Below are 18223 nucleotides of genomic sequence, written 5' to 3'. Positions count from 1 at the left end.
TCCTTAAGTATAAGGCAGTTCTTGGAACAGTCTTTTTTGGATTTATTCCAAGTTCAGGGTCTTCCTTTCATAGCAATCAGGAAATTGTCCTGCTGGTTTTGGTTATCTCCTAAAGTCTCCAAAGGGGGAGAGTTTTGCCATGGGTTGGATGTAGATTGTTTCCTTATTTTGTGGCCTGGAAGGGTGGTGGGGTTTTTTTGTTTTTGTTTTTAATTCCATATCCATCATAGCTAGAGATGAATAAAGCTCTGTTTTTTGTTCTCTCTCTCTCTCTCTCTCCTCCCCCCCCCCTTTTATTTAAAGCTCCAGGTCTTCTCTCCTGGCAATATTCATAACCCACTGTCTTAGGGCCATGACTACTAGAGTTGGGTGAAATCTTTTGGATGAAACTTTCTGTTGCTGAAAAATGCATATTTGGGTCAACTGAAACATTTCACAAATTCTTGGCGAATTTGCTGACTTGTTTTGTCCAAAGGGGAACAAGGAAAAAAACACCAAAAAAGTCTAGTCCCTTTGTTCCAAAAATGGCAATTTTTCTATTTGAAATGATTTTGTTTAGAATTTTGTATCATTTCTGTTTTTAAAAAGTTTAACACCACCAACCCTTCTTCCTCACAAAGAAACAAAATGAAATTATTTTTTTTCAAATTTTTCATTTCACCAAAAATAATAATAATAATTAAAAAAAAATTTAAATTGTTTTTGGTTTGACCAAAACCAATTTTTTCTCAGGTTTTTTTTTGGGTGGGGGTGTGTGTGGGGGGGTTGGCTACTGAACCAGAAAATCAGCTATTTGCACAACTCTAATGTTTACTTCTCTGGCTGAGAAGGAAAGGTCTTCAAAGGAAGATTTGTGTAAGGTTGCCACCTGTTGGTCCTACATACCTTTTCAGGCACTACAGGTTGGACAATCAAACTCTGCACCCTTATTAGTTGAGTGCTGAGTTCTGTCATTTTCTAAGAGCTTTTCCCCTCCTTCACTGGGGAGCCAGGAGACACTGCAATTTATAGTTTTTTGTTTCAGATTATAGACTGATTAGGAGCAAAGAGAGAGGGTAAACCTGTAAACTGGGTTTCTAGGATGAAACATTTTACAATCTGGAGCCATCCCAGGCTGTTTTAAATTGATCCTTATGATTAACTAGTAGTTAGACACTTAATTCAAAAAATTGTCTATTCTCCAGTTAGTATTTTTCACAAGTGTGTTTAAAGACTAAGGAAAAATCTAATTAAAGAAAGTCTAGCTGGGTGGTGAGATTAACCTTGGAAGCTGGCGATTAGTCACTTTGCCTAGCGAGTCTGAACAGCATAAGGAAATTGGTTGGTCCAGTTTGTCAAAAGCTTGGTTGCTAATTTACAGGTGAAGAAAAATCTCTGACAAATAACCATATTATAAAACTGCTGTAGACTATAGTAATTTGGAGATTGTTATATGTCCAGCATGGTTTTCAGAAAAGAATCCTTGAATTGCTGTACTTATTCCTCAGAGAAACAGCACTAGCAGCTGCACTTTTGGTCAGTGTAGATTGGACCATAGTGGATACCCCTTAGTATGTACAGTTTAGACCATGTTTTTGGAGGTGCTCATTGCTTGTTTTAAATTCCTATCAAACTGCCACTTACAACTTTTTTAGCCCAGTTACAGTTTTTTCTATAAAACTTATACGTGTATTTCATTGTTCTGTTATGGAGTACAAATAGTTATTTTTGCATAGTGTAATATTAGATGCCTGGTTAAGGTTTTGGAATTAATAATCTGCTTTATTTTTTTAATGAAATGTTGTTGGCATATTGGTCTGTAATACAGAATAGGAATTTTGATTTTTAGTTTACCTGTATTCAAAAAGTGACTCTTGCATATATGAGCAATCTCTCTCTTCCTAACTTATGGAACCTATACACATTATGGAATAGGTATAGTGTTTCAGTGAACAATGCATACAGTTGCTATGTAGTTAACTTCTTTGAGGCAGCTATAATATGGATACTTCATTGGATTTATGTTTAAAAGCTGCATTATTGCAAAACTCCACCAAATGGAAGTATTAGTTTGTTCTAGGACTGTCGCACAAAAATCTTGGATAAAGTTTATAAACATTTCAATTCACTACTTATTTTTGATATAATTCTTTAAAAATCTATTTTTTAAAAAGGAATTAAATGTTAAACACGTAAAATATTGTATGTGCCACTATGGGAACAGCTATTAACAATTTTTAGAAAGGCCATTATAAAGTGGTAACTTCGGTAACTGAGATATTTCTAATTGTGAACCCTATTGTTAGGGTCGTAATTTTAACAAATGACCCATAGGCCCTGTAGTAAACTATGCAGTTAGTTTTCTTTTACCTCAATTATTTAGGTACAGTCACAAATTTTGCACTAATATTAGCAATTTTAAGGCAGTCCTTAGTTTCCTTCAGGAGCATAAATCAGCTGAGAACTTCTGTAATAACCCCTTAAATCTATGTAAATGGGTCAGCAGCAATGGTGAATGTTAACCAATTTGCAAATAAAAGGCTTTCAGCTGGTCACTGAGCATCCACTGCCACCACTACATTTAAGAGCTGAATAATGTGTTATATGTCTTGTAAGGGAGGGCTGATCTACTTCTCCTTGGACATAACAAGTCAATAGATTGGCAGGGTGCATATTGTATGAGTGAATGGAGAGTAAAGAAAATGGGCTTGTTCTTTAAAATATGTGACATGCTAGGGGTTTAGCTATTCTTTTTGCCTGATTTCCAAATCTGCTTCAATAATCTTAGTTGTGCAAAATAAAATGAGCTGCTTTTGGTGCACCTTGTAGAATCAGAGCAACTTTTTCTTCCTTTATCCACAACACTGTGTGTGTATGTATGTGTGTGTGTGTGTGTGTGTATATGTATATATTTTTTTAATATATCAAGTCTGTAATACATGACTGTTGTAGTTCACACAGGGACATGTCTAAGCTACAATGGCACAGCTACGACGCTGCAGCTGTAGCACTATAGTGTAAACACTTCCTATGTCTATGGAAGGAGTTTTTCCATCAATGCAGTTAATCCATCTCTTCAAGAGGCGATTGCTAGGTTGATGGAAGAATTCTTCCTTTGACCTAGCTGCATCTACTCTCGAAGTAGGCAGTACATGGCACTCAGGGCACAACATTTTTCAGAGTCCTGAGTGATGTAGTTAGGTTGATCTAATTTTTAAAGGTGTAGACAAGGCCTAAGAATAAGTGATTATTTGTTTCAGTTCTTTGAGACAGTGACTGTCTTTTTGTTCTGTTTGTTCAGCACCTAGCAGAATGGGGTTGTGGTCCATGGCTGGACTGCATAGCCACTGCACCTTAATAATAATAATACAGGGTGCTACTTTTTGTATTTCTTGACCTCTTTCTGTTAAGTCTTCTCATACACTGGGTTCAGTGTAGTGATTTTTTTTTCCCCAGAAAGAAAATTAGTCGTAACATTTTCCATAGAGTTTAAAAAAGAAAAAAATCCCACTCCCATACCTAAATCTAATGAAATTGGTGCTCAAGGAAAGTGATGCATAGTCAGACCTATGGATGGAAGTTAGGTTTGGAATAATACAGATTTGGGAATGGAAAATTCCTTTTATTTCATCCAGACTGTCTCGTTACCAGTGCATGGTTGATTCCTACAGTGTGCTTCTAGTGTCTTGTTGTTTAAAAACCTATGCTTCCTAGAGCAGATATGGAATGGCCAGCCTCATTGATGTGCCCATGTCTTGACCTGAAGTGATCACTTCTGTGAATAAGTAGATTATTCATTCAGTCCTTGGCTTCTTTTGCCCAAATTGTCAACAAGGGAGGGTGCCAGTCATTGTCAGTTGTAGTGATGTGTTTCGCGTTGTGGATATCTGCCCAATAGGAACAGGATCAAGACCAGTATAGTAAATTATTTCACATAGGCTTCCAAATAGTTGACAACTGTCAAATGACCTATTATTACTGACTTCCTATGGATTTAAACCATTGCTCTAAAGGTGTGAAGCTCCTTGTCCAATTATAAAATTTTAAACTATCCAGTCAGTTGCATACAATGGTTTTCCAAATAGCAAAAATAAAATTTGAAGCATTTGCTGCCATCCCTACTTGCAGTAACTTGCTGAGTGACATTACAGTCTCAGGAGAACTTATGCAAAACTTCCCAGGAGATATAGGAACAATCCTAGTCTGTGAAAGCCAGAGAAACACAATAGTGACACAAATGTATTATTTAAACAAGCTAAACTTTAATTCTCAAATCTCAGAGGAAATTTGAGAATAGCAGATTGATTGCAGTTTGTGGTCTCTTCTATTGCAGCTAGCAAGAGAGTGTAAAGAGGTCCTGAAGGGTGGCCTGCTAATGAAGCAATATTATCAGTTTATGTTACGTGAGGTGTTAGATGACTTACAGAAGATTGACTACAACATAGATTCTTTTGAAGAGGACTTGCATAAAATGTTAATGGTGAGTAGCAAAAGAGGGAATATTTTTGGTTATATAAATCTGTTCTACATTTGCCTGATTCTAGGTCTTGGGATCATTTCGGATTGTCCTTCCTTGGCTAGTAACTGTCTAGCCTGCTTATATTACCTTTTTTAAAAATGGCAATAATGGTCATTGTTCTAATAAATGTTATCAAAGGATGTAAATAAAGTATGTTAGAGACAATGTTGATATTTTTGATGACTGGACTGTGGGAATTGCTATTATCTTAGGTGCTAAGAGAGTCTATAATATACTTTTTTGGCAAATTGCCTCTGTTTATAAAATAGCTCATCATAGAATCAGAAATGTGATAATAAATAAAATTAAATTAAATGTAAGTAATATTAAGATTTAAATTAAACCAAGGAAAACAGTTGTCTGGCTAATATCTTTTTGCTTTAATTTTCACCTTGATATTGTAGCCAGCCTAGAAGCATGTCTTATTTTTAGTATATTTATTACTGCAATAATTAAACACAGAAGGCTGATTTAAGGATATACTGCTGGTCTCCAGTGAGTGTAACTGAAGTTGCTTTGTTTTTGTGGGTTTAAATTAAAACCTCATTTCTTGAATGTGGCTTGATATCTTTTCATTGTGTGTGGCTTTTTTTTTTTTTTTTTTAAAGTAGCTTAAAGAATAAGGGAGGTTCAGGAAGACTCTGATTTTGGTGTCTCATTATAGGGAGAGCTGACAGCACTGCATATAGAATCATAGAAGATTAGGGTTGGAAGGGACCTCAGGAGGTCATCTAGTCCAACCCCCTGCTCAAAGCAGGACCAATCCCCAAACAATAGTTAAGGTTAGCTGACACTTCCCATTATTAGACCCTGTTTTCAGTCTTATAACTTTGCCAAACTTCAGCCAATGGAGCTGAAATTTCCCATCTGCCTTAGGCAGAATTTTTTGGAAACTTTCAGCAAAAGTGGTTCAGCCGTTTCTGAGAACTAAATTAGAGAAAAAAAATTTTTTTTGCCCATGTTTTTAAAAAAAAAAAAAAAAAAAGAGAGAAGCAGCTTTTAACCATTTCATTTAGAAGTTCTTTGAAGCAAGGGCTTGAAATTTAGCACCAGGCTTGCCTTTGTGTCAGGAATGGGCCTTCTGCTGTTCTTGTGAAAAACCTCCCCAGTTGGGCCAACTAATAAGCCTTTGAAAAAAATCACAGTTCACCAGAGAATTGTTAGTCTGGCAGCTAAATTCTTCAAAGATTCTGTGTGTACTGGACATGCCCCAGGCTCCACAGGACATGAGCAGGGGTTTTGTTGAATATGCTGCTCCTGGCTACTGTGGTGCTGGGCACTAGAGCTGAGAGGAGGGACTCTCACATATGTTCTCAGTGCTCCCCTTACTGGTTCTTGGGCAGAGTGGAGGAGAGAGGATGAGAGTCAGACCTGGTGAAGGGCAGTGAAGGGATTAGGTTGGGATTTGGAGTTGGGAGCATCTGGGCAAGGTGATTGGGATTGGGAGCTGGTGGAGAGAAGTGGGGGTAGGGAAGATGAGAGAATTGGGAGGAGGTAGACCGAGATTAGATGAATTTGGGGGGAGCAGAAAGGGAGATTGAGACTGGCTAATCAAGGAGACTGGAACTGGGAGCCAGTGGCAGGGAAGTGGGGAGACTGAGATTGGACTGAGCCAGGGTGCATGATGCAGAGATCTGTGGATATAAGATGGATATCTGCTGATTTACAGGACTCTAGATATAAAATTTGGATCTGTATCCACCTGCGATTTGCAGGGCTCTACTTACGTTCCTTGGTTCCACTTCTGATACAATATGCCCTTTCCATATGAGGTAAGTACCGTATATACTCTTCCATAAGCTGAATTTTTTTTAGTAAAAAAGGGAAGGACCAGAGAAGGGGGTCGGCTTATGAACGGATATAGAGAGGGAGAGGTGGGACACAGCCCCTTTCCCCCAACAGAGGGAGAAAGGAGAGGCAGCCCAGCCAGCAGAGCCAGAAGGGAAGAGGCGGGGCCAGAGTCTCTCCGCTTCTGGCCATGCTGCTCTCCCCCCAGCCTCTGAAGCAGCTGCAGCTCTGGGGCTGGCAGGATGCAGCCGTGCCGCTCGGCCCCGCCCCCCCCGAGCAGGCTGTGGCCGTGCCGCCCAGCCCGCCAGAGCACGCTGCAGCCATGCCGCCCGGCCGGCCGCGCCGCCCGGCCCGCCGGAGCACGCTGCAGCCGTGCTGCCCGGCCCAGCCTGCTGGAACATGCTGTGGCCGCGCCGCCCGGTCTGGCCCGCCGGAGCAGGCTACAGCCACGCTGCCCAGCCTGCCAGAGCAGCTCCAGCCAGGCCAGACAGATCCTCCCCTGGCCCTCCCCAGATAAGGTGGGAAGGGATGGGATGAGGAGAGTGTGGGGGTCCCGGCTAAGGTTGGGGTCATGTGGGGGTGGTCACAGGGGTTACTCCCCTGACCCCCAGCTTCTCCCCCCAAAAAGTTGTTGTCCCGGCCTGTCAGGGTAAGCAGCTGGCGCGCCGGGACACTTTGTTTACTTAGGTTTACCTCCGTGCCTGCGGACGCGAGGTAAACAAACCATCTCGGCCCGCCAGCAGCTTATCCTGATGGCCTGGGAGCCAAAGTTTGCTGACCCCTGAATTATAGGGTCGGCTTATGAACGGGTCATAAAAATTTTCCATTTTTACTTATCCATCTTGGGGAGAGGGGGGGCTTATAAACGAACCGGCTTATGATCAAGTATATACGGTAAGTGTGGTCATCTCCTCTTAAAGAATCTTCTAGGAATGCTTGCTCATCTCCTCAGGAGTGCCTTCAAAGTGATTAGGAAGAAGCTCATAGTGAGGAGGAAGATCTTGTGGAGGAATATGAGGACCAGCTTATTCCACTGGCTATATCATCTTTATCACTTGGTGAAGCTGTGACTCCATCTAATACATCCACAATAGAGAATTTCAGGATTTTCTTAAAAGAATGGTGGACAACTTAGAAATTACTCTAGTAGTCATCTAGAAGGGATCTCATAAATTATTTGACATGTTGCACCCCTTACCCCAAGGTCATTTAGCCTAGACTATAAATGAGGGCATTCTTGAGCCTGCCAAAGATCAGTGGCAAATAACAGTATCTATCTCAGCCATGCCAAAAAAGGCAGATTACAGGTATCAAGTTCCCCTGAAGGAGTTTAAGTATTTTTTTTACCCACCTGGTCCCTGAGTATTTGGTTTTGACAACAAGGCTAAGCCCAAGAAAATGAATCTTCTAGGGAGAAAAGCTGACTTCTCTGCTAGCTTGCAGATTTATATAACCAACTATCTAGCCATGTTAGTTCAGTATGTTTTTTCTGCAATACGACAAGGTTTTAGAGGTAACTGAAAAACTTTCTCAGGAGACCAGAGACTAATTAAAGGTGTTAGCTACCGAAGGCTAGTTGGTGATGAAGACAGCTTTGCAGACTTCATTAGATGTCTCTGACACTGTGGCAAGGTCCATTATACAAAGAACATTATGGTTGCATCTGTCAGCCATTCCAAAAGAGGTTCAGGCCACAATCCAGACCTTCCTTTTGAAGGGTCCTCGCCCCTTTAATTGGGGAACTGACAAAACACTTCACTCTCTGAAGGACCCCCAGGACTTCTGTAGGTGTTCATGCTCCATTGCAGAAGTAGTAGTAAATTAGATCCTAATCCTTCTCCTTCTCCATCTTCTTCATATCTGTACTCCAAAAGGTTCCTGACTCTTCTAGAAAAAGGCCTCTCTTTTAAACTTTTGTGACAATGCACTCTTCATCTGGCTAGCGGTTTCAGATTTGAGGCTGCAGTCAAGATTCCTGGACCAGGTGTAGAGGATCTTTATTTTTTCTCCCGTTGGCAATCACCTTTCTCTTTTTTGGATGCATAGGCTGTAATTACTGCTGATCAGAGGGCTAAGAAATTATCTAGAAAGATTACTAGCTAATAAATTATCCTGAGGGTTCACTTACTAGTTCTCTTAATTTCCAAAAGTTTGCCTTTTTGAAATTGAAAATGTTTATTTTTAATTTTAACTAAGTCAACTTTTGATTGCTCTATCCAGTGTTATTTTCTATGACTAGCTTGTCTGTAATGTCCTCGCTGCTTACCAAAACCAATGTAAAATATCACCTCTTGTTGGTTCTAGTCCTGCTAACTGTTCGACCCTATTTCTGTAACTTCTATAATATCCGGTTTCCTATACTGAACCGGTAGCTCTAGTTCCTCCATTTTGTTGCCCAAGCTTGTCACATTAGTGTTCCAACATATCAGTTGTTTCTCTCTGACCTCACCCAATTTCTAGATGTATTAGCTATAGTCCTTTTGCATTTTTAAAAAGCGCAAGTCATGTATTTCCACTGATTAAAGAGCCATTACATTGCCTACCTGAGATTTGAATGTTGTGCTCCTGTTTCTAATGGATTGTCCCTATGAATCTGTCATTATGTTCACTTTTTTGGTAGTTATCACCTTGGCTTGCTGGGTGAGTAAAATTCAAGCTAATAAGCCTTCCATACACAATTTTTCAGAAAAGACGTGTTTACTCTCAGGCTGCATAATTTTTTTTTTTTTTTTTTTTTTTAACCAGAAGTGGTTTCAGATGTTCATATGAATCAAAGTACACACTAAATGGTATTTTTTTCTAAATCTCGTGGCTCGCCTTCAGACTCTGAACTCCACACACTAGATCTTCTTAGGGCTGTATCCTTTCAAAGATCATCCAGACTCTTTGGCTTTTGCTAATAAATCAAAGGACAAGCTGTTTCCTTTCAGAGACTCTCTAAATGGGTTACAGACTGCGTTAAGATTTCCTGCTCATTAAACTACTTCTTCCCTCTCAAGTTAGGGCACAGTCTCTACTAGGGCTCAGTCAACGTTTGTAGCTTGCTTTAGGAGAGTCCCTGTTTCTGAGATTTGTAGTGCGGCTACTTGGAGTTCAGTTCATATGTTTACCAGTCACTACTCCATTGTGGCAACTTCTAGAATAGATGCCCAGTTTGGAAGAGCTGTCCTACAGTCATAATTAAGGTTAGATATTGTCACGGGTATTTTTAGTAAAAGCCACGGACAGGTAGCGGCCAATAAACAAAAATTCACGGAAGCCTGTAACCTGTCTCAGAGTAGCAGCCGTGTTAGTCTGTATCCGCAAAAAGAACAGGAGTACTTGTGGCACCTTAGAGACTAACAAATTTATTTCAGCGTAAGCTGAATATGTATGTATATGTATGTATAAATATCTTCTGTCTGTGTGTTCCACTCTATGCATCTGAAGAAGTGAGCTGTAGCCCACGAAAGCTTATGCTGAAATAAATTTGTTAGTCTCTAAGGTGCCACAAGTACTCCTGTTCTTTTTGTAACCTGTCTGTGACTTTTACTAAAAATACCTGGGGAGTGGGGAGGGAAGTGGACTAACAGTCCGAGCCCTGCTGCCAGGGGCTGACAGCTTCTCCAGCCCGGCCGCTGCAGTGGGCAGAAGTCACGGAGGTCTGTTAAAGTCATGGACTCCGTGACCTCAGTGACAAAATCATATCCTTAGCCATAATTTAGATGGGAATCCTATCATCTATCTCCTTGGAAAGGACTTCTAGTCACTTGCCTGCAAAGGGATTTGTGAACAAAGTGCAGACACTTACCTTAAGTAACTGAAATTCTTCACAATGATTTTGTCCACATAGATCCCCAAACCCACGTTCCTTCCCCACTGTTAAGGAGTTTCTGGATTTCTGTATTAGTAAAGGAACTGAGTAGTGGTTGTGGCTGTTCTGCCCTTTATACCCTCACTGGAGGGAGCATGAGAATACGCACAATGCATGCGCAATCTGAGTGGATATTCCTTGCTAAAAGATTCTTGACTTATGTGGGTAGGCTGTGCATACCGACAGTGGGATGCATGTAGAAGAAAGAATCTCTGAGAACACCACTATTATTAAGATACCTTTAAATTGGCACTAATTCTTCCCTCCACTCAGTAAGCCCAACATTGACATGCCATGGAATTCACTGTTGTCAGTAGTGGATGACAACTTGTAGTGAAAATGACACTGTTGTCAGTAGTGAATGACAGCTGAGCTGACTGTACTTGTTCGCATATGGGAGAGGGATTGGGAAGGAGTGCATATATAGTGGAGCTCCTCATGTTTGTGCAAATATCTGCAGTCTCCATTGTCTTTGCATGTTTCTCAGAATAATAATTTGGTGTCTCGTTCATCTTCCAGTGCCAAAAATTGCAGAGAAGCTTGCAGCATATTTTCTGCTGCAGCAAACAGAATATTACGGATAGTTCCCTCCATCTGCTTGGTATTATGTGGAATCTTTTGTGGGTGTGAAAATTAGGCCCCTTAATTACGGGTTTTATAACAAGTACAATCTAAATGACTTTTTTTCCATTTGCAGGTTTATTTTGATTATATGCGAAGCTGGATCCAAATGCTACAGCAGTTACCTCAAGCATCTCATAGTTTAAAAAATCTGTTAGAGGAAGAATGGAATTTCACCAAAGAAATAACTCCTTATATACGAGGAGGTGAAGCTCAATCTGGAAAACTGTTCTGGTAGGACTTCTTAAATCGCTCTTCTTGTCCTGTCAATTTATTCCAGACATTTAGACCAGTTAGAGTCACATTGTATAATTCTAATGTCCTGATCTCTCAAAGTAATTTCTATTATGCTCCAGAATAATGTCACACACACAATTTTCTCTGTGTGTTATCAGTTCTAAGATTTATTTTAATTGCAGAATCAGGATCTAAAAATAAAAGAATACATAAATTCTATAAATAGGACTTTAGAAGCTACTTAATTGAATGTCTCAGTGGATTCCAGTTCATTCAGTTTTTAAGTGGCCATCTTATTTTTAACTAAATTTGTCCAGGTAGTGTTAGCATCGGCTAATATATTCTAGGATACTGGAAGTTAGATAGATAAGACATGGAACTTATATGACCCTTGAAATTGACCTCCTATAGAGGACTTTCAAATTTCAAACTTGCGTCAGTTGAACTCACTATAAAAGAAACATGGTTACATTTTATATACTTTTTTATTAGTATACAAAATTAAGTTTCAATTTCGGACCATTTTTAAAATATCAAAATGCCAAACAGTACTGCTGCCCCTTTTTGACCTGAGTGGGCAGTCAAAGGTCAGTGCCCTGGGGATATTCCAGTTGGGAGCAAAAATTTATGATGTAGTTGGGTATTTTTTTATTCAGTCTTGTTTATGTACAAGGAATGTACAAAGACCTGTTTTTCTGAAGGCAGAAGGAATGAAAACCGGGGGACAGCTGCTTTGCTTACAGCTGTAGCATCTTTCAACTCGTACCCCTGATCCTGAATCTTCCTTTAGGCTTCTCTCAGGGTTACACTGTGCTTACAGACAGTTGCTTGGCTTTTTTGCTGCCTCTGAGATCTCGTCTACATCTAAAACTTAGCTGTATTGTCCAGGCTGTGAAAAATGTGACACCCTGGGCGATATAGTTAGGCGTAGACCCAACTAGGTTGAGAGAAGAATTCTTCCATCTACCTAGCTACTGCCTCTCAAGAGAGTGGATTTACTGCATTGACAGAAAAAACCCTCCATTGCTGTAGTAAGTGTCTACACTGTAGCACTTGTAGTGTAGACATACCCGGAGTCTCTGTTTCTTGTCTGCCTCTCTCCCCCCTCCGGTAGACTTTTTTCCAACCTAAAGACATCCACCCACATGGTCAGAACATTACCCAGTAGAACCCTCTCTACACAAGATGCTAGTTTCTGGGTAGAGTCCATTATGCCTTCTTTTAGATGTGGCTCCTTAACCATCCCTTACAATAGTTTTAAATGATGTGCACGCTTCACAGAGAGCAAATGCTAATAACCTATATGACGTTCAGTGGACATGTTAACACTTCTAAGGGTACAGGACAAGTAGGGCAGAAATCATAGAATATCAGGGTTGGAAGGGACCTCAGGATGTCATCTAGTCCAACCCCCTGCTCAAAGCAGGACCAATCCCCAGACAGATTTTTGCCCCAGATCCCTAAATGGCCCCCTCAGGGATTGAACTCATAACCCTGGGTTTAGCAGGCCAATGCTCAAATCACTGAGCTATCCCTCCCTCCATCTCAACAAACAACAAATTTCAGCAGCTACAATTAAAACTGCAGAATATTTGCTCAGTTTAATAGAAAATATCTGTTTCCTAAGTTTTCTCCAATTAAAGTAGCTGTTCTGATTGTCCACATCCCATGTAAGCGGTTACTGGGGAAGGTTTTAGACCTGCTAAAATTCCAGAAAAGTACCACTGTTATGTAGCTTCCATTCAACTTCAGTGAATGAGTCAGAGCAAACTCATTCTTTCAGGGTTTGACTGTTGCCATATTTACAAAATTTCCAGTTCTCTTATTACTACTATAACATCACATAGCCCGGAGGCATCAGTTCTGTGAGGAGCCCCTCAGTCTTGAATCTGGACTCCTGCTTCTACTTGTCACGTTGTTGTGGGTAACTGCTCCATAAATGATTGCTAGGCTTTTAATGCCTAGTATAACCTCTCCTTCAGGCAATCATTGTTCAGCTCTAGTCTTCTGCCATGTCAAAGAGAGACAGAAACTCATGCTGAAAACTTTGTAGTGGTTCTGGTGGCAGGACACAACAGGTACGCATGCTGCTGCAATAACTGAACCCAGGGGTGGCCCCTTTTGTGGCAAGCCTATTTGACCTTGCTTGCCTTACCGGGATTTCACCCTTCCTTGAGAGGAAGGGGATACCCCACAAGTTGCTGAGACGGGGCAGCGTGGCTCTCTTATGTGGGATGCAATACGGAGGAAATAAAAGGAGTGTTAGTGCATGAATGAAAGTGACGTTGCTCCCCATTTTCTTTTTGTTTCAGTGATATTGCAGGTATGCTGCTGAAATCTACAGGAAAATTTCTAGACTCTGGTCTGCAAGACAGCTGTGATGAATTTTGGGCCAGTGCTGATGACAGTACTGCATCAGATGAAATCAGGTATTCCAGCCTTCAATATCTGGTCTCTCTTATTCTGATGCTCCTTTAGTCCTGTCAAGGACAAGCTGCAGTATTTAAACTTTTTGAAGCACATGAAAAAAACCTGCCCAAATCATCTCAGGGATTTTCAGTCTGTAGTTAGTAATTCATCTTTGTTTTGTGTATGTGAAAGCTAATAGCTTTGGTTATAGCTAAGGGCATGAGAAGCATTTTATATAATGTTCTCTCAGTGTTATTTTTATATTCCTGTGACGTATGTGTCTGAGCGATGTAAGTTCATTTCAGTTTGCTGCTTGTGCACATTTATTTTGTATTTTTTCAGTCTCTTCTTACTATTGTGTATTTAAAATGTAGTAACTTCATTCTAATCAACATTACAGGAGGTCTGTTATAGAGACCAGTCGGGCACTGAAAGAGCTCTTTCATGAAGCTAGAGAGAGGGCCTCCAAAGCTCTTGGCTTTGCTAAGATGCTGAGGAAGGTAAAGTAACAGTGGTGTTTGATCTAACTTACTAATGCTCCTTTTTATTTCTCTGCTTAAAAAACTTCAATTCAGTAAAGAGTTTCTTTTTATAACTGTCATTAGGACCTTGAAATAGCAGCAGAATTCACACTGTCGGCCACTGTGCGAGAGTTCCTGAATGTCCTGAAAACAAAACAGTATGTGAAGGTAAAATCCATTTAAAGACATGACACTTATATGGTTAATGCTAAACAAGGTATCCAAAACAAAGCTGTATGTGACTTAAGTGCATCTATTTCTTGCTGAACTTGTAGTATCAACTTCTTAGAATTGAGCTGTGGCAATCGAGTTAATTTCTTCTATTTTGAAAGTGCAGCTTTTCTAAAACCACCAGCATTTGTGTTAGCTGTAACAATTTTCAAATAATCTACAAGATTGGGCCAAATCTCCAGTCTGTATTCCTGGTATATCTTGTACTTGGAGGAGGAATCCTACAGTGGCAAGGGTGCTAGCCTAGGTCTCGGGAGACCTGGGTTCACTTGGCTGCTCCGACACAGATTTCCTGTGTGACATTGGGCAAATTACGTAGTCTCTCTGTGTCTCAGTTCCCACCTGTAAAATGTGATTAATAGCACTTCCCTACCTCACAAAGGTTGCGAGGATAAATATGCTAAAGCATGTGAGGTACTCAGATACTATGGTAATAGAGTTTCCAACTGTGTCCTTTTGTCTTTGGTGTGTAAAACTTATAATGTAAAATTTCTTCCTTGACAGTAGTCTGTTAACCTATGTGTGAACATAAGTCTAGTTAGTGTTAATCAGAGTTGTACATACATTTTGAGGGGAGAATAAAATCGTTAGTTTGAAATGGTTTTTTTATTGCATCTATTCTGTAATGAGATCTTTTAACCTTCTCTTTTCCAAAATGAATTTTAGGATTTATCATCTTGGCTTTCTAAAAATGCATTTGACTTTTAATGTTGACAGTCTAGTCGGATCAGATGCTAATTAGTTTCACAAAATGTTTCTTTTTTATTTCTAAAGTATCAATAACAACCTTGTAGTTTAAAGTTTTTTTCCAGCCTCTAATCAAACTCTTTTAAATTGTAAAATTAAGAAACGTAATTTTAAAAATGTTGAGTGCAGTATTTGAATTTAGCCTTGTTGCAGAGGTCACATTTAGCCTAAGGAGTTGGGTTTAGGGGATTAAAAGTTCCTTAAATCACCTTTGCAGTGTCCCCTCCTCCCAACGGAGAGGCAGTGACATATTGAGGGTCCCTACTGCACTGTTTTCCTCTGTGCCAGGAAACTGGTATAAACATAGTTGTTTAAAATGATTTGTGTGAATGCAGATGTGGTGGAGGGTGTAGGCTTAGCTTTGAAAACTGAAAAACTAGTAGTTATCTAACCTTAGTCATCTTGAATTTTGTTAAATGTTTTGTTACATTCCAGCCAGTGCAGCTGTGTTTGTAAAAGCTGTTTATAGAAACTGTTTCCTTGCACAGGGAAACTAGTGTAGATGGGTCTTGACAGACTCTGAATAGAGTTTTGTCTTTTCTGCAGCTAGAAAAATGCTGACTGACATGTTAGGCCTAGGGGGTAGGAGAAGGCATTAAACAGGTAAAATTAAAGGAAGGATTTTCAGACCTCATTTATGAGGTCCCAAAACTACTGAAGGGATCATGATAAAGATAGGGAAAAGAAAACTGACAAACTCTGGTGTTTGTGAAGAAAAAAATGTGTAAATGGCTGAGTGATGTAATTTTAAAAATGGGTTATGCACGATAGCTAGTTTTTATTGTTTCTGCCATTAAGCAGTTATTAAGATGTGCCCAGGAAGGGAGGCAGCAGTCTTATTTTTTTGAATAGTGTAGTCAGAAATGTAGTTATCTGTGAAGATCCGTCTTACAATGAACAAGAGGAGAGAGAATTCAGTTTCATTGGGCACTTGAATAGCATCATCCTTGGAGATTTTGCTCTTTCCTCTCTACAAATTGCCTTAATGTGTGAGATCCATTATATATAACTTCTGACCATGCTAATTCCTAACTTAGTAAAAAGAGTTGTGGCACTGTTTTTTTTAATAAGAAATTTATTTACCATATGTAATATTCCTTAAATAATACTTTACTTAAAATGGAAATCTGTCCTGGGACTCTGTCACAATAATACAAAACAAATTAACCTCTGTAAATTTGAGTGTCAGCAATAACTAAAAAGACAAGCCATTGTTTTGATCAGTCCTTTTATGCTGAGACAGTATGTGTTTCTGTCATGGGCTGTCAAGGAAAGTTATATGAATAGTTCCAGAATTTGAGTGAACTTCTCCCCCGAATTTTTTTTAAATGTTCCATTGTTTAAGCAGAAGGGAATTAATTTTTAATGTCATGCCAGCCGTGACTTGTTTCTTTGTTCCTTATAATGATTTTAACATTGGGAAGGGACTTCTTTTTAAACGATACATCTAAAATAATCATTTGAAGATGTGTGTGGGAGCAGCTCTGTATTCTAAGTTGCTATGGCATCACCATACTTACAGTGTGTTACTTTGATTTTTAGAATACAACTCATCAGCACAGGTGGTGTGATGTGATTAAAAGTGGGTATATTGCTAGAGTGGCTGCACGCCTAGAGATATTACCAGTTTAGCGATATTTTCTATACTTAAAATGGGGAATATGTCTAGAGCTGAAATGACCATTTTAAGCGGACTCTGCTGTGTGTGCAACATACTGAGAAGCTGAGTGGTGGTGTGCAGTTTTGCTCACTGAATGCCATTTTATTCTTTCTGCAGGTGCAAATCCCTGGACTTGAAAACTTGCATGTGTTTGTCCCAGATTATCTTGCAGGGGAGAAATCTGTGATTTTACAGCTGCTAAATGCAGCTGCAGGAAAGGATTGTTCTAAAGATTCAGAGGAGGTTGCATATGAGGCCTACTTACTGATGACCAAGCACAGTGATAAAGACCATGAATTAGATGACAGCTGGAGCACATGGGAAGGACAGCCAGTCAAAATAGTGCCTCAGGTGGAAACTGTTGATACCTTAAGTAGCATGCAGGTACGTGTTTTCCATTTTATGTCTACTTTTACTTGGAGGTGAAGTGCTTCCAGAATAATAACCATAGATGTTAAATGAGACATTCTGCCTTCTGTGACTAAGATGTATTGGAAATACACCTCTACCCCAATATAACGCTGTCCTCGGGAGCCAAAAAAATCTTACCGCGTTATAGGCGAAACCGTGTTATATCGAACTTGCTTTGATCCGCTGGAGTGCGCAGCCTCCCTCCCCCCCACCCCCCCCCGAGCGCTGCTTTACCACATTATATCCGAATTTGTGTTATATCGGGTCGCATTATATCAGGGTAGAGGTGTATAATAGTAACCAAGGACAATAAATTAAAAATGTTCTTGCTTTGATATTTTATCTCTAAATATATGTTATTGCAGGAATTGAACAAGAGACTATTTTTGAAAGCAACATTTTTATTTCCAAAAAAAAAATTCCTTTCCTATTAAATCAAAAGAATTAATAAATTATTCACAATAGAGCTGCTCAGTATCAGATGTATAGTTAGAGTGATAGTGTTTTGTTTTAGCAAAAAGCCATCATATCTTGTGAACTGATAGGCCATTGTTGTTTGCTTTGGGTGCATTAAGTCATGAGGCCAATTGCTTCGGATGCTGGGCAAATCACTTATTCAAAAAAAAAAATAAAAAAATGGGTGCCTCAAATTAGACTTCAGTTGGTGTTATTGGATGCTCAGCATTTTTGAAATTCAGGCCACTTATTTAAGTTGTAACTTTAGGCACCGTTTTTGAAAATCTTGACTTTAATCTCTGTGTCTCAGTTCCCCATGTGTAGAAACTGAACGAATAGTTCACTATCTCACTGGGTTGATGTGAAATGGAATTCATTCATGTTTGTGAGGTGCACAGATACTAAAGTGATAGGAAACTTGTGAGTAGCTAAATATAGGAATTCCTAAGCTCTGCGGGAAGAAATCTTCCCATTCGTACTCTGAGCCAGCTGGGGGTCCCTTCCACCATTCCCTCTGCTCCACTATATGCAGCCAGGACTCGCCTCCCCTGCTGCCCACAACCCCTACCACCAGAGCCAAATAAGATTTTTCCTCCCGGTGTTCTCTACACTTCCTCACATCCCTACCCTGATTCAGCTCCCTTATGCCCTGGCTCTTCTACCTTCTAAACCAGCTTTGGCTTGCCTTCAGACTTCCTGGGCTCACCCACTCGTTAAGTGTTAGAATTCCTCTTCCATGTATACGGCTGTTTGTCATGTACAGACATTGCTTCTTGTTTGTCAATACTACA

At 39.9% G+C, this 18223-nt stretch overlaps 1 protein-coding gene across 1 annotated transcript in view; it reads left to right on the top strand.

Moving 5' to 3' along the window:
• Positions 1 to 18223, top strand: part of MAP3K4 (mitogen-activated protein kinase kinase kinase 4) — a 100502-nt gene that overhangs the window by 27226 nt on the left and 55053 nt on the right. The window contains exons 5-10 of the mRNA XM_029911044.1: positions 4313 to 4459; positions 10837 to 10994; positions 13310 to 13426; positions 13807 to 13906; positions 14012 to 14095; positions 16683 to 16949. Coding sequence (XP_029766904.1) covers positions 4313 to 4459; positions 10837 to 10994; positions 13310 to 13426; positions 13807 to 13906; positions 14012 to 14095; positions 16683 to 16949 — 873 coding nt within the window. The remainder of the gene's footprint in view (positions 1 to 4312; positions 4460 to 10836; positions 10995 to 13309; positions 13427 to 13806; positions 13907 to 14011; positions 14096 to 16682; positions 16950 to 18223) is intronic.

This window comes from Terrapene carolina, unplaced genomic scaffold (assembly GCF_002925995.2).
Source record: "Terrapene carolina triunguis isolate 2854851 unplaced genomic scaffold, T_m_triunguis-2.0 Scaffold85, whole genome shotgun sequence".
NCBI classification, from domain to species: Eukaryota; Metazoa; Chordata; order Testudines; family Emydidae; genus Terrapene; species Terrapene triunguis.
The sequence above is the reverse complement of the archived record's forward strand: the minus strand, read 5'-3'. Positions and strand labels throughout refer to the sequence as shown.